At 45.2% G+C, this 15981-nt stretch overlaps 2 protein-coding genes across 3 annotated transcripts in view; one reads left to right on the top strand and one right to left on the bottom strand.

Annotated features, from left to right (window-relative positions):
- RasGAP1 (Ras GTPase activating protein 1) overlaps positions 1–11913 on the bottom strand; it is a 65599-nt gene extending 53686 nt beyond the window's left edge. For both annotated transcript variants that reach the window (XM_037412460.2, XM_075891421.1), the window contains exons 1-6: positions 11759–11913; positions 11024–11144; positions 7476–7677; positions 3895–3974; positions 3648–3804; positions 873–940 (exon numbers count right to left, since the gene is read on the bottom strand). In XM_037412460.2, coding sequence (XP_037268357.2) covers positions 873–940; positions 3648–3804; positions 3895–3974; positions 7476–7677; positions 11024–11144; positions 11759–11810 — 680 coding nt within the window. In that variant the 5' untranslated portion in view covers positions 11811–11913. The remainder of the gene's footprint in view (positions 1–872; positions 941–3647; positions 3805–3894; positions 3975–7475; positions 7678–11023; positions 11145–11758) is intronic.
- Positions 11914–12935: 1022 nt separating this feature from the next.
- On the top strand, positions 12936–14712 carry PIG-M (Phosphatidylinositol glycan anchor biosynthesis class M). The gene has a single exon (XM_037412463.2). It carries the CDS (start codon positions 13313–13315, stop codon positions 14576–14578), a length of 1266 nt encoding a protein of 421 aa, XP_037268360.2. The 5' UTR covers positions 12936–13312; the 3' UTR covers positions 14579–14712.
- The last annotated feature ends 1269 nt before the right edge of the window (positions 14713–15981 follow it).

Raw genomic sequence — 15981 nt, 5'->3', positions numbered from 1 at the left:
ATGTGCACAATCAACCCACAGTGTGTTGGCGGGCTAGTTGGTTTATCATGCTATGTTTAAAGAGCGCACCTGGACGCAGACGGAGCAGAACACACAAACACACACAGAGCACCGTGTCTGTGTGAGAATTCCTTTTTCGCCAGCGTCCAGTCGCGCTGTTCTAACTTCAATCAGACTTCAACCCAGTACGCAGCTTAAGCACTAGACACATCACAACCAAAGGCCTCAGTTAGCTGATGCAATCAATGCGATACCACGGCATTGACTAAACAAAATGGCCACTTAATAACCATGGCACTGGCGATGGTTACAACAGCATGGTCCGACAGCTGTCTTGGCGGTCTTGGCACATAAAAAATTCATTTAATTAAAACATTAGGATGGCCTTGAGGCTCTCAACTGAAAAATAACTTCTAATTGGCCAACATTACGGGCTCTTAACTTCAAATTATTGAGCATTTTTGCCTATAGGCATGCATGCAAAATTTATGGGAGCCCCACTTGGTGGCTTCTAGTTAACTGAACACTCCAATTAAAGGACTTTAATTTATTGAGAGTCGACTGTATGTTGACTTTCAATGCAAGGCATCCAAAGGCAAGCGTGTCTAAACGTCTTTTGTGACTTGTGTGGGTTATTTATGAGGCCAAGCAAAACCTAAATCTCCAACTAATGCATTTCCTATATGACATGAAACATTGCATGCCTTGCGTGATACTTTCAAACAACAAAATGGTTTCTATGCAAGTCACAACATGAACAAAATCACTTAGCATACTGGAACACACACTTCCATCCAAGACAAAGTCATTCTGCAATAGCTGTTTGCAGCCTGCAGACATGGTTACAAAAACTGCATTGAAGTGATTCCCACCTAAGCTCCAGGTTGCTGAACTCATCCTTTATAGAGCGTATCTGCTTGTCTGACCTCTGTGGCTTGAGCTGCAATGGAGAATGTTAAAAAATGCTGCCCTAAGGAAAGAACCAACTACAAATGACCAACTAACACAATAAAAAAATGAGCAAAACTACCTAAAATAAAACAAACAAGTAGGCAGACACTGCCGTTAAACACTGTGCCATGCAATTTTTCCAGCAGACCATAAACACACCGGAAACACAAGCCCTGTCAGATACAAGCTCTGTTAAGCTGGCACATTACACATACTAAGAGTAAATATAGCGGCTCACCAAAAATTTTGGCACTGATATAATAAAAGATCAAAAATGAATTGTTACAGATAAAAAACACTAGTAATGTTTCATAAACTAAAGATACAGAAATATTAAATAATTATGCACACTCATAATTTTGAATCAAGGGTACTGTGCATGTTAGATATGAAGGACTTGTTATCTATGGCTTTCAAATGCTAAGTACTTCCATAAGACCATGGCCCTAACTTTTAACGACCATGCTCCAGCTTTTTATGTTAACCATGTGCCACACCTTTGCATGTCTCATCAATTTTTTAATACATAATGCTACCACCAAAAGCTATAAATGAGGAATATCACAAGAAAATGGACAGTGAAATGTTAGTTAGCCCCATATGTTTGGCTCATGCCACATACTTTCATTACACCCTTCTCAAAATACATAACAAATAATGCAGCAACATCATTGATAAATGTTATTGAATTACACGATAAAAGCAATCCGATATCTGTTAAAAAGCACAGCAGCATGGTTTCTAAGCTCCTTTGGCATAATGCTTCCAGCAAAAATTTGTCTTAGACATTCTAAAATAGTGTGTCTTTTTTCAGAATAGACCACACTGAACAATTACACAGTGTTCAGACATCGCTTAAAATGACCCAGTAACACGTTTTAATTAGACTCACTTGCATTACATGCCTCCTGTTAAAATTTTTTTTTAACCCATCCAGTAAAAGCAGTGTTATCATACTACGAGCCATATACCATTTTTTTCTTCATCGCAATTACCGTACTTACTCAATTCTACCGCGCCCTCGATTGTAACGCGCACCCGATTTCCACCGCGAAAAAAAAAAAATGCAAGACATCGATTGCAACGCGCACCCATTTTTCTCGCCGGCCCGCACGATCACACCACTCGAAAAAACGACTTCTTCGGGAGCGTATTCCTTTTAAATATGAGGTACGGGCGAAGCTTGTGCCCATCTGACGTGTAACAGAGCTTTCCGTCACGGTAGTTTTACCGTGGACCGATGTCAGCACGCAAACTTGCTTCGCCCCCTTCTTCTCGACGGTTGTGGTGCCAGGCATGTCGAAGTAAAGAGGCGTCTGATGGGCATTCCCGATTTGCCCAAGCAGGTAGCCGTTGTTGCGCCGCAAGTTTAGGACGAACCTCTGAAAACTGTGAAGCTTTTCATCGTACTCTTCCGCAAAACTTTTCGCATATGCATGTTCCCCTTCGGAGGGAAAAGCCTTTCCTCTAAATAAAGTTAGTTAGCCAGCACCTGCTCGCTTTAAACTGGCTCTGCATTGGACCTTTTTTCAAGACTAATTGCATAGCCCGCACTTGGAGCAGTTCTGTCGTCACGGACCGCTGTGCCGCTCGCTGCTCAAGCACATACTTGCCGAGCAGCTCTTTAATTTGCGAAACCCGACCCTGCTGTGGTCCACTGAAGCCTTTGCGTGAAGCTTTGCTGTCGAGAATCTTCTGCTTTTGTTTCCGCCGGTCCTGCACGCACGTTTCGGGAACTCCGAACGACCGCGATGCGGCTCGATTTCCGTCCGTTTCTGCACACGCCATGACATTTCTTTTAAAAGCGGCATCGTGGTGCACTCGAGTTTTTGGACTCTGCCCTTCTACGCCGTCGATGCTAATGCACTACTAGATGACGAACTCCTCAGCACACGTACGAAGTGCCGCACATGGGAAACACATAGGCAGAAATGGCCGACGCGCCATGCCGACGCACGTAGGGGGCGGCCATTTTGGATTTGCCGATGGCAATAGATTCACCGTAATTTTTTTTTTCGTACTCGATTCTAACGTGCATGCGATTTATTAACTCGCTTAACCGGAAAAAAGGTGCGCGTTAGATTCGAGTAATTACGGTAGGCTTCAAGTTTCACAGGGGAGAAGGCAAGGGAGTGATGTGCTGCACGAAATTTTCATCGTTACATGCCATGGCTTCGATAATTTCCTCTACCATTTTTCTATGAGCATACTGGTGGCTACCATAAACGTTCGCTGGGTTCCCCTACAACGGGGAGTCAAATGTTCGTCGCAGCACTCCCAACCCTTTTATTAATACAATGTATGAAACAGACTCCCAGCCCCGCTCCCTTGCGCACACGAGTCGTTGCTACCTCTTGTTCAGACATGTGCAGTATGCGGCCTCTGAAGTTTTTCGCCAGTGCACCACTCATGAAACTGGCTAATGTATACCTGTGCCACCTGCCCGATGCGTAGTTTGTGAATAGAGGCAGAAAGCTATCCCCCCGCAGTTTCAGCCTTCCACTGTCTCCTCCATACTTGCCCTTCGGCCACAAATGTGTAGTGCTGGCACTTGCAGCTTCAATTACAATAGATATGACTGCCCTGGGCCACTTCAGCTTGCATGATGTCCGCTGCATCGCGAGAGCCAGCAACCAGATTCAAGCTAAAAGTACAGGCTAAACTTAGAATAAAAAATATATTTTCTGAAAACTCACATCAAACGCAAAGGAATCCTCAAAGCGCGGGCACACCGTTTTCCGACGGACTTTGCTTTTGCGGGTCTCCTGCTTGGTGTTGCCGTGGCACAGGGTCACTTGAGCGTATGGGTTGCAGGAGCCGTTCACCAAGTTCAAGTCGCTGCATTCTGTCACTCTGGTGGGCAAACGTGTAAATGATAACAGTAAATGAAAGAATAACTAGCAAAACTTTGCAGTGAAAGGAAAACTAACAATGTATACTTGCCTCACTACAAGTTTTGCACAGGGTCCATATATGGAAGACTTAGTTGATGGCTCTAACCTAACGGAGATATGGGCTTTCCCCTGCAAGCATGAAAAAAAGGGGACAGAAAATAAATGGTGAAGCTTGTCATCTTAAAGCCACAAAGAGGGTATAATTAAAGATATACTGTACATAGGATGAGCTCCAACCGTTATCTCAAATGAACACTCACATCCTGTCACTTAAGCAATGCCTGGCAATCACCTTTATTTGCCAGTTAAAAAATTCCTGTAAAAAGCACCAGTACCCTGTCACCGATACAGTGGCGACCAAGTAGTGGTGTCAAGGAACTGCGCCGTACTGGAGTGAAGTTATACATTGTAAATCTAACTGGAATATATTCCACTGCTGTCACAGAGAAACGCTTTCAAGCTCGTGCATGCCCCAAGTGCAGCTAAATCCACTTCAACATACAGTGCAAACCCAATTATACGACTTTCAGGGGACCACACAAGACCGTCATATAATCCAGGAGTCGCATAATTGAAAAACTAAGAATACAGGCAGTGGCACTCGGGCTTGCACAAAAAAACGGGTAAAGACCACCTAAATAAGCCCACAACATGACCATTTGCTTCTTCAAAGAATGGTAGATTAAATTATTCTTGCCAATGGCAGCATTACATTAGCTGAGGCAAGTGCGAAATAATTTTTATTCTAGGCTTAAAAAACTTGATTCCAACAAGCATCTTTCTCAGTGTCCGAAAATTGGCTGCGGGAGAAAATGAAACCGTGTTGCCGACAGCCTTCAGTAAGAAGAGTTAGACATAGTGTCATTGCCATTGCATAATGGTAAGGGACGAGTTTGTGAGTTGATGTAGAATGCCTTCGTGCTCGACTGAGCATGTGCAGTTTGTTGCCTTATGAAGCGCAACTATTGACGTCCCGCTGTTATTATTAATGTTGAAATCAAGTGACAGTTAATTTGCACGATGAAAATAGCTGCCTCGCGCCCTTTTGCATGCTCAAGCTTGTAACTGAGAGTGCCACAAACCAAAGCAGGAGATCAGCTGTACGCTGACCAGAAAGAGTTTCCACAGACCGAAAACATGAAGATATCTGGATCTCAAAAGTGAGCTATTCAGCCAGCTGAAGCTACTCTTTACGGAGCTTCTCTAGGTAACGACCCTTCGTACGCACACGAACTGAGGTGCATGTAGAAGTTTATGAACTGCCAGGAAAATAAATTTTCCATTCTGAGAAGATCACCTGTCTCAATCTTTACTTTTCTAATCATCAATCAAGGGGAACACACATTCATAATTTGCACTCGTGAATATTTGGTCAAAATTCGATGCGAGAAAAGTGTTTCTTTTTTACTTTGGATGGAATCGGAAAGTCGCAAGATGCGGGGGTCGGCGTGAAACTGCACTGTACAGTCAAACCCCGCCACAATGAAACTGATGGGGCACGGAAAAAATTTGGTTGCAGTGAAATTGAAAAAATATAGCTGATCTGAGCTAGCAAAACAAAGAAACGTTTATTCTCAAAATTCAAAAAGTGTCCGCTGCTTCCTATTCTTTCCCAGAAGCAACACGACGTCGTGCTCACCCATGAATAGCGAGGCCATGGTAAAAAGTTTGCTGAAACAACGCCTAAAACCGCCTTTGTGAACGAACCAAACTGCATTAACACATTAACACCAGCAGCTGTCTGCCGTCAAAGTGTATCCGACAACGCCAAGATGGAGACAGAGTATCGTGGAGCGCGCCTTTTGCTTTATTCTATGCCATTCTTATCATCCATCACTCGCGGCTAGCTGATTTTGTTCATAATGCGGATGAACAGCCACTCTGATTAGTTACCACACTAGCCAAGCGCGAACATACTGATAAAGATCAGAATCGGAAAAGGCATCGTTCCGCAGTTGCACCCATCGGCTGCGTGAAGGAAACCACGAAATGAGCAGCTGAGCTTCAGCTTCGAATTGTCTGCGGCTCAAAAGCAAGCCAGTGGCAAAAGCCGGGCTGTCTCATTGCCATTGCTATCGAGCAATGGCGGCGGTTCCTGGTGGTGCTAACGCGTGTTTTAGACTTTGTTGACACATTTTCAGGCTCAGAAAATGCATCAAAATGTTAAAGATTGTGTTTACTGCATAGCAAAAAGTATCTGAGCCTGGAATTGCATCGTAAAATTTCGTTGAAGAGGAACAGAAGAAAAGTGTTCGTTGTGGCGACAATATTCATGCATTGACTCCTATGGACTGCTGACGGGGAATCTTGAATTTTTCGTTGTAGCGGAAACTTTGTTGAAGTGGCTTTTGTTGTAGCGGAGTTCGACTCTAAAACAAAGGTTTTCTGTAGTACATTATTACTGTGGTAGTTTCGCCGGGACCAAAGCGATCCATCATAAAAAGTGGGTTGTCGTGTAAGCAAGGGACGTATAAATCAAGTTCCACTGTATTGACATATAGTGGCATTGGACTTAGCACAGAGTTTTCTACAAAACAAGTAACTTCAAGGTGCTAAGTCACCGACGCGGGCTGTACGATTCTTTTTCATGATCAGGCTTCAAGCATCAAGAAAATGTCACCAGCCTATCAACGGAGGGCAGTGAGAGAAACTTTTCCTGCCATGCATACCAACAGGCTTTTTTTTTTTTTTTTCTCCCTCTGCTCACCTCCGTCATCTCTTTTCAGCTGTACCCATTTCGTGCAGTTGCACACGACATGAGATGCTGCTCGTGGTTAAAGTGGCTCTAACACTGCCCGGTGGCGGTGACACATTTGCATGCATTACAGCATAGGCTTGGGGACCATGGCCATTGTGTTGCAACTCTTACTTAAAAGAGCACCGACACAACATTTCAAAGGAGAGATGGTGGTGATGATGATGATATGTAGGATTTAATGTTGCAAAGCCATCATATGACTATGAGAGACGCCGTAGAGGAGGGCTCTGGGAATTTCGATTACCTGGGGTTCTTTAACGAGCACCAAAAAAGGAGATATAATGAGTCAGATATACTTATTTCGGGACATGCACAACATCTACGAAATATCAAGGACAAACATAGCCTAGAACATATTTAAAATCAATTTTAAAATGCATGCCATGCTACTGAGCAACATGCAGAGCCCCTCGCAACACCAACATCAACACAGCATCAATGTGAATAAACTTATGTGACGAGTTTGTGTTAGCTGGTTGCTAGTATGCGCCTTGCGCTACCTGCGATTTCTTCCTCCATGCCTGCGGCTTTTTGTGCGCTGGCTGTCAGTGTGGCACCTGCTCATGCACGTAGTGCCCACGTCAGTTTTGCATGTTCACGTGGCCAGCTACGTTTACCTAGCTACCGGAAATGCTCCTGCTTAGCACAGTGCCCTTCAAAACGGAACCTTCGAATGGGTGCTACGAAAACATCTCTGAGTAAATCACCTTTGCGCACTCATGCAAACGAGGTTCCCAGACATTATAAGTGGATCAAAAGCTACATATTGTAGTAATCAAAAACAAGGTCCAAAATGTTTGTGTAAGTGCTCCTTAACGCCACTGCACCTGTATTAGTCAGTCTGCCCTCATGCATACGAACTTTCACCTTACCTGCACTTCCGAGTCAGCGTCCACGGGCATGATAGGGAACCAGTTGTCCTTGCCATAGAACTTGTGCATGCCCTCTTTTTTGATAGAGACCTTGCCCAGGATTTTGTCCTTGTTGGAGGCTCGCTCTCGTTCAGCCACATAGACTGACAGGTACCGGAACTCCCTTGGCACTTCAAACTGGAAGTCCTCAGAAAAGAATGGACTGAAAAAAGAATTGTCACACAAAAAAAAAACATCATGAGCACAGTTTTCAAGACACTGGAAATTCATAGGGCTACGCAAAGTTCAGTGAGAGATTCTCGTGAGTCAATGTTTAAGGGACACTAAACCGAAGCAGTAAGTACAGGCAATAATATTTCTAAATTCTGCATCCACTCCCTAGGCAGGAAAAGCTATGCAGCCAAAAAAAGGGCAAGGCTTTTTCTGCGAGTTCCCCTTTATAAATACTGGCGTCGGAACACTTGCACGCTACAATTTTCAAATAATTACTAATCTTCATGCCCTCTTTGTAATGAAAAATCTCTTAGAACTCACAAAGCTGCCCTTTCTTTTCATTTACAATGAAATACCACATATTCAATGTCAGAACCACTGCAACCAGAAATATACAAAAGTGGAAGAACTATGGTGATACCCTCTGAAGAGAATTACGACACCAGCTACATATGGCCAGAAATTTAAGTCCTTTGCCACTACACTCCCCAGCAGGCAGAATACTAAGTGTCAGAAAAAATGTGAACGCATAAAGGAACACTAAAGCATAATAACAATTTATGTCAGTGAAACCTCAATGTATGACAATGTCTAAAGCGACAATATTATCAACAACAGTGCCATACTTACCGAGGAATTGAGGTCAATGCACAAGAACATGTGCACTACAATAGAACATTCGCAAAATGATCCCGATTACATCAGAGGTACCGCCTACAATTAATCACTAGTAATCAAACTGGCTGCACTAAATAAAAAACCTTCCGTGCGTCAAGAGATGTAATAAAATCCTTCTTGTTCGTTTCTGTTTGATTCATGGAAAAAAGAAGCGCCGGACATTGCTATGGGAAATGGCGCGAGTGGTTTAAAAATTCAATTTTTGCTTGGTCATGCCATCTAGTGGGGCCCAGTTGAACCAAGCAAGCTCACAATCATGAAGGCCATGGTTGACCACTGTTCAATGGCCATTGTTGCTGCTGTGGCTTCCTGTGCTGCTACTAGTGTCAGTGCTGTGCAATACAGCCGGGCAACATGCATGGCAACAGTAACGTCAGACGTTCCAATGATGCGGGGAATGCATTAAAGTGTGCTACACGACACGGACCACTAAACCATGATTTTATTTCAAAATACACTTTCTTGGCATAAAAGTAAAAGTAACACTATGAGGTTTTTGAGCCGCTATTTCAACAATCACATCAACTTCATAGTTGCCTTTAGTGTCCCTTTAGGTAAAAAAAAAAAATCAAGTGGGAGCAGTGGTAAAGCCAGAAAACACGAGAATTTGTGAGTGATTCATCAAACTGTCGCTTTGCATGAACAGCCACATAATAGCTCGCTCATCCCTACATGCAAAGTTGGCACTCTAATATTCCTACGTAAACAATTTTTGCATCGCACTCCATTACTGCATCGCAAGTAATGGAAGAAAAAACAGAAGACCAACAAGCCGAGTGCCAACTGCTGAAAGACACTATGTTATTTATGGTATAAAATGGTTTAATATGTGGTGTATAACGTCCCAAAACCACCATATGATTATAAGAGATGCCGTAGTGGAGGGCTCTGGAGATTTCAACCACCTGGGGTTCTTTAACGTGCACCCAAATCTGTTTATGGTATCAAGGCTTGATAGAGTTTCTTAAGTGTGTTTGCACTCATTAAAGGCAGCTGAAATACACTATACTAACCAACTTCATGAACCTTGTTTGCTTGATTGAACGAGTAAGCCCTGTATAATGAGTGCACTGTTCCAAGAGTGCGTAAAGAGGTGCATCACAGTAGTCTTTTTTTTTTTTTTATTGCGACAAATACTTGCCTTTAAGGCATAATATTTTTGCGTTAAATGTGTGCTGTTAGGCCGACATTGTGTATGAAGTGAAGTAGTGTCTTGTGGAATCTGCTTTCATGTATCCAGCGGTTGTAACTGGCTGTGTCGCTGTAGCAAAGGCCAGCTTGAGCGAGGTAACGGGAGCATTCTGGCTGCAACCCTTTACATGTCCATAAAAGGTGGTATGTATCTGCTTGCATCACAGGAGTGGGACAATACGGACATGTATCACAGTAGTCGCATGCCAATTTTGCAGAGAACAAGCCACTGCCTTTAGAATATTTCACGGTCAAGCAACGACCATAGTTTACGCATCACAACATGCAACGCACAAAACAAGCTTATGGTAAAGTTGTTTTACCTGCCGTGCTGAAAAGATCAAAGCTCAGATATTATTTTCTGCTGACTAGCCACCTGTGTTCTTTCATTGTTTATGCACTATTCTGTCGATCATGAAAAACAATCCAAAGTGAATCAGAACCCTTTTGTACCCACACCCAACAACTTTCACTAATAAATGACATCCGGAATACAGTAATTCAACTTAAATTCAATAAGTGTTTGGCACTGTGTACTGAATATTGGCACGACTGGTGGCTAGTAAACTCCTCCTGAAAGAAGTATTAGACGAGATACAAGGAGTACAAGATGACACTAGGATGGGACATACTACTACGGTAAAGCATCCTTGAACTCACAACATAGCCACCTCTGGAGGCGGAAATGCTGTAGGCCCGTGTGCTCAGATTTGAGTGCACATCAACGAACCCCAGGTTGCCGAAATTTCCAGAGCCCTTCACTACAGCATCTCTCATAATCATATGGTGGTTTCGGGACGTTAAACCCCACATATCAATCAACATAGCTCCATCGTTGTAACTATTAGTTATTTGCTTCTTATCACAAACATTTTAAGTGACGAAGGTTCAGCTTGATCAATAGAGAAACAGGTTCAAACATTAAGCGTTAACATCGCGAAGAGACAAAGGCGTTCGGTCACTGGACCAGTGTGAAACAATCCGATTTCAGTAGAGCGTCAGGTCAGCGCAGGCCAGTCCCGCTACACCGACACCCCGGATGCTAGCGGGACGGAGACGTGTGCTGCATAATCATACGGTGCACGCATCCGCGTGCAAGAGGAGAAAGCCGGACGGAAAAAAAGAGCCCAGGTGTGGGTTGCCGGCGAAAACAGGTCACCCTTATCGGGGGATTCGCGGCGAGCGTAATTAACTGGTGAAAAAGACTGCCACATCCCCCTCCCCGACTCCCCCGCAAGATAACAGGTGTGTATGTCCGGCGCTGTGACATCGCGCGCCGATAGAAGACGGGGAGAAGACGCTTTTGCGTGCCCCTTATCGGGCGTAAGAAAGCAGTGAGGCGATCTGCCTTCAAAGGGGACCGGAAACGCGGCACGCACGCGTGCAGCACGGATCTAGCGCAACGCGTGGGAAAGGACCGCTTTCAAAAGAAAACAGTAATAAATGCACAGAACGGGGGGGCTCACTTGAGGGTTTTCTCCTTGGTCGTCGTTCGAAATATCTCCTCCTGGTCGAGCTTGATGGCGCAGTAGACATCACGCTGTTCCACCGAGCCATGGCTCCGAGGCGGCAGGTTCTTAGCTTCGCCTGGAGAGCACCGAGAAAGAAAACAAAAATGTCCACACTAGGCCTCTTCCTAGGACGACGCCACAACGCGCAGCTCGGGGCGGTCGCAAGCGTTTTTTGTTTGTTTGCTTTCGGTTTGGCACATTTTCGGGTACCTGTACAAGCCGTGGGTAGTTTCGAAGAGTCATCTTGGGGCGCGGCAGCAAGTCACCAGCGCGAGGCAAGCGCGGGGGTGTGACGATCGAAGCAGCTTGCGAAACCCCATTCACAAATCCTCGCTACAACTCTCATGAATGAATGAAGGAAGCAAAAAATTTTTTTCCGGGATCATTCATAAGAGCCCAAGGTCGTCTCTGGCGCCAACCACGTTGCCGGCGAGCGCTGGTATCAAGCGCAACTGTTGACGGCTCGATTACGATATAAAGACACGCGGAACGGACCGGACGAATCTAAAGTACTGAGAACTGACGCTACGACGAAGCAAGCGACAACCTGTTGGATAGGCCTACCCGAAGCTCCCATTTCTGAAACAGCCGAGAAACAGCGTGTAGCGACACTCTACGTTCAACAATGATTTAAACCGTAACAGTAAGCATTTAGAGTTCAGAAAAACAAAAACAGAACGAATGACTTACCGATCACAACGCGTAATCGCTCTATTAACCGCCCATCATTATCAGCCGCCATCTTCCATGTTTTACTTCACGAAATCCCGTCACTACGCGAGAAATCGCGAGAGCAGCGGAGCTCATTCATGAGAGCGTCGGCGGCACGGCGATACAAACAAAAGATTACAGTCGATAGACGTGCTCTGTGTATCTCTACAGCAGTCATTTGTTCTGAGGGAGTAATGATGGCTTAGGCACTTACTGCTTGTTTGACAATATATTGGATAATAGGCTGCTAAACACCGGTGTCGATATTTTAGTTTGTTCATAGGTTTCTCTCAGCTGTTACTCTCACTTTCGCAAGAATTCCTGGCTACGCGACAGATTACCAAAAAACTCTCGTTTATGCGTGCTGAGCAATCGTAAACGCGTCGTGAAGTTAATGACGAGCGAAATTAACATTATTTTAGCACAGATGTATGTTTATATTGCAGTGCTGTTACAGGTGGGACGGTGGAATCGTACTGTTTTCTAACTCCCTAAGCAAAGTATTACAGCTAGCTATATCTGTCATAATTAATATTTGTCGATGCTAGATAAAATGTCTGTTTATTTGCGGCTTAGTTTGTTCATTGCTTACTTGTCTGCTAACTTTGCGTTTTCTGAAGTAAATGCGACAGCCGCACCACTTCGGGTCAGCTGCAAGCGCAAATAATTAAAAAATTTTCTATTTTACCAATGCAACACATATAAAGTCCCTTCGTTACAATTTTTTATTAGAAATGCGTGCTTTAGCTTGAAATTGGCATTATATGTTCCTGTATTCAAAATCTGCGGACTCTTCTTTGGAGAGAAGCTGGGGGAGGGGTATCTGCTTGTGTTGCTTGTTTGTTTACTTGCGGCGATTACGAAAATGAAAGGAGCTGTCGACCCTTGCCAAAAAGAGGCATGCGCCATTCAAAAATGCCTGCAAGGTAAGCCACTATATCCTTTACATTAATAAGTGTACTTCTAGATGCAAGCTTACGCATGCCAAAAAAGGTTAACCAAAGGTGCTCTCTGGAGTCAGGCAGGCCACTGTGGAGTTGCGATCGATCGCTTTGGATGACTCGATTTCGCGCCTCCATTGCATGCGTCTTAGCTACGCGTGTGTGAATAATAAACAGTGTTTGTAGCTAGACCGTTGCATTCAACCATCTGCTACCTGCGCTCGAAAGGCTAGGCAGGCATGGTGCACATGCGTGAATTTCGGGATGGTTTTGCGGCGCAAAGCGCCCTACCTGTAGTGTTCAGGCGTGCCCGATTTCAATCCTGTGAACCTTAGAACTAATTCCTATCACTTCTTTTTCGTCCTCCGAAGCTAACAACTATAAAGAAGAAGCCTGCTTATCCTTCATCAAGGAGTTGTTGAAGTGCTGTGAGAAGTGGAAGGAAATGTCTGGCTGCTGCGCTGGGTTCCTGAAAGACAAGTCGAAGTAGCTTGCGACCGACGGAGTGTTGTCCTTTCGTAGCAGATCCCAACGGCCTTTGTTCCCCCGCAGATTGTGCATCCCGCGAGTGTTTGAATATTCAATTGTCACGATGGTGCAGCAGTCGAGCAGGTTCAGTGTGGGCAAAGTGAAGCTCTACCACCACCTCGTCCTGGCTGGGCTCATGCGCGCCGGCCTGATCGTCGTCGGGGAGTGGCAAGACCAAAACCTGCAGCTGAAGTACACCGACGTCGATTACCACGTCTTCACTGACGGCGCCGCCTACGTGGTCAAGGGAGAGTCGCCGTTCCTCCGGGAAACGTACCGCTACAGTCCCCTGCTGGCCGTGCTCCTCGTTCCCAACGTGCTGCTTCATCCGGCCTTCGGAAAAGTCCTCTTCTCCGCGGTAGACGTCCTCGTAGGCTACTACGCCTATCACATCGTTCGCACGGCCAAGTTTAGCGAACGCAAGGCCGTGCTTTGTGCCTGCCTGTGGCTCTACAACCCTATCACTTTCGCCGTTTCCACACGCGGGAGCTCAGATTCCATACTGGCACTTATCGTCGTGTTCTCCCTCTTCGCCCTGCTCAAGAACAGGGACACGGCTGCCGGCCTGGCCTACGGGTTTTCGGTTCACCTGAAGATGTACACGGCCGTTTACGCGCTGCCCATCTACTTGGCCCTCCAAACGAGGCTGCCCTCTGGGTCTGCGGCAAAGGGAGAGTTGGAGAGCTGGCGATCCTACCTGTCTCGGCTACTGCTGCCCAATAGGCGAAAGCTGATCTTCCTGGGCTCCAGTGCAGCGTCTTTCTTCGTCCCAACGTTCTTGTGTTACATGGCCTACAGTCGAGAGTACATCCAGGAGGCATTTCTTTATCACGTCTCCCGAAGAGACGTCCGCCACAACTTTTCTCCTCTTTTCTACCCGCTCTACCTAGCCACCGAAAACACATCCGGTGGTGGCAGCACGTTTGCTGCCCTCTTGCCACAGCTCTTGCTGATGCTGCTGCTCTCCTTCAAGTATGGCCAGCTGAGTGACCTACCTTTCGCCCTGTTCAGCGTCACGTTTGTGTTGGTGAGCTTTAACAAGGTGTGTACGTCGCAGTACTTCCTGTGGTACCTGTGTCTGCTGCCACTGGTGCTACCCAAGCTCGGCCTGAGTGTGAGGCGCAGTGTGCTTCTGCTGCTCATGTGGCTGGGAGGGCAGGCATTGTGGCTGGTGGAGGCCTACTACCTCGAATTCGGTGGCAAGCCGCTTTTTCTTCACGTCTGGGTGGCGGGCCTCATGTTCCTCGTAGCCAACACCTTCATCCTGTGCTTCATGATGGCACACTACCAGAGCCACATACCTAGAAACAAAAAGGCGAAGAACAAATGAGTTTACCAGCCTAAATTAATTTTTTTAGTTATTATTTATTGAGGGACAGCCAAAGCTGGATTCTTGAGCAAATGGAGTCAGCACGCTTATTCTGCTCTTGACTGTAGCTCCTCGAAACGTCGGATGCAGCATAGTCTACTGGAGATGGCTGTGTCCACAAACCTGTGGTAGTGTGCAGTGGATAGACGATACATAATAGCCTGCCAAGCAACAGCCTCCCATGCCTGCATGCTTGAAATTACACTCGTGAAATTTGGGGGTGGGTGACTGAACATTCTCGTGGCAAGGCCAACACATTTGTCAAAAGATTGTGTGTGTTAAGCATAATAGCAATGTGCTAGATATTTGAGGGTCTTCAGTGTAGGAAGTGAAACCTTGCATACGTAGTGCAAATGAAACATGATGTTTTTTCATCTTTAGATGGCTGGGCCTCATTGCAGAAGATGCTTATTGATGGGACAACAGTAGAGATGCTGTCGAGGACATACGGTAGCCAAACTGTCCAACATTGCTTAGTGGGCCAGAAAGATTGCGCTGTGTGTCATTGCTTGCTGGACAGCATGTCAGAGCTACTAGTCTTCAATGGAGCATAAGCATTTTTCTTGAAGGAGTACTGACATGAATTTGAAGGACCTCAAAGGGGCATTTTTCATTTCCGTGGTGTGCATGATCATCACTCTCCATACATCAAACCCAGGCAACACAATATTTTACTTTGATTTTAAAGTTATCACCCAGCATCTGCAAGCGAGCCGCATCGCAATGGAAGTTGCCACAACAAATCGACACAGTGCTCTGGGTTTGTGAAATTTACATTCTGCATGTAGCCTAAATTGCATAAATCACTGTCAGAGTCTCTGGATGACAATTCACTCATAGTTTACGTGAACTACGTGCGACTTGCAGTGAACAGGCAGCTGTTGCTAGCATGTCGCAAGTTGCAGTCTTTCCATGACGGCAGACCTCTCTGGACAAGTTACTGCGAAACCGAAACCTAAATTGCTCTTTAAGGGCAGCTGTGTTGAAAATATATTAAATGCACTCCTAAGCACTGACACTGTTTCTGGGGTTCTCAACACCAGCATTATTATTATTTAAAGCAACACTCTCACTAATATTTATTCACGTCTGTACTCCCTTAAGATGCAGTCAAAGTGCACAAACTTAGCAGTCAACAAGTACACAAAAGTAAACTATAATGCTTTTTCTTTCCCCCAGAGGGTAGGCGGCTGTCTATGCATATATGACCGTGTACAGTGTCAGGAAACTATGTCAGCTGATGATTATCACAAAAACTATTGCCAGCAAATACAAAGTTTGTGTGACAAGATGTAGCTTTATTCTATGTGTATGCTGGCAATTCATTGGGATGCAAAAGGTATATTGTACATACAGTACAACTA

Source organism: Rhipicephalus microplus, chromosome 1 (assembly GCF_043290135.1).
Source record: "Rhipicephalus microplus isolate Deutch F79 chromosome 1, USDA_Rmic, whole genome shotgun sequence".
NCBI classification, from domain to species: Eukaryota; Metazoa; Arthropoda; class Arachnida; order Ixodida; family Ixodidae; genus Rhipicephalus; species Rhipicephalus microplus.
Note: the sequence above shows the minus strand (reverse complement) of the source record. Positions and strands in the feature narration are given on the sequence as shown.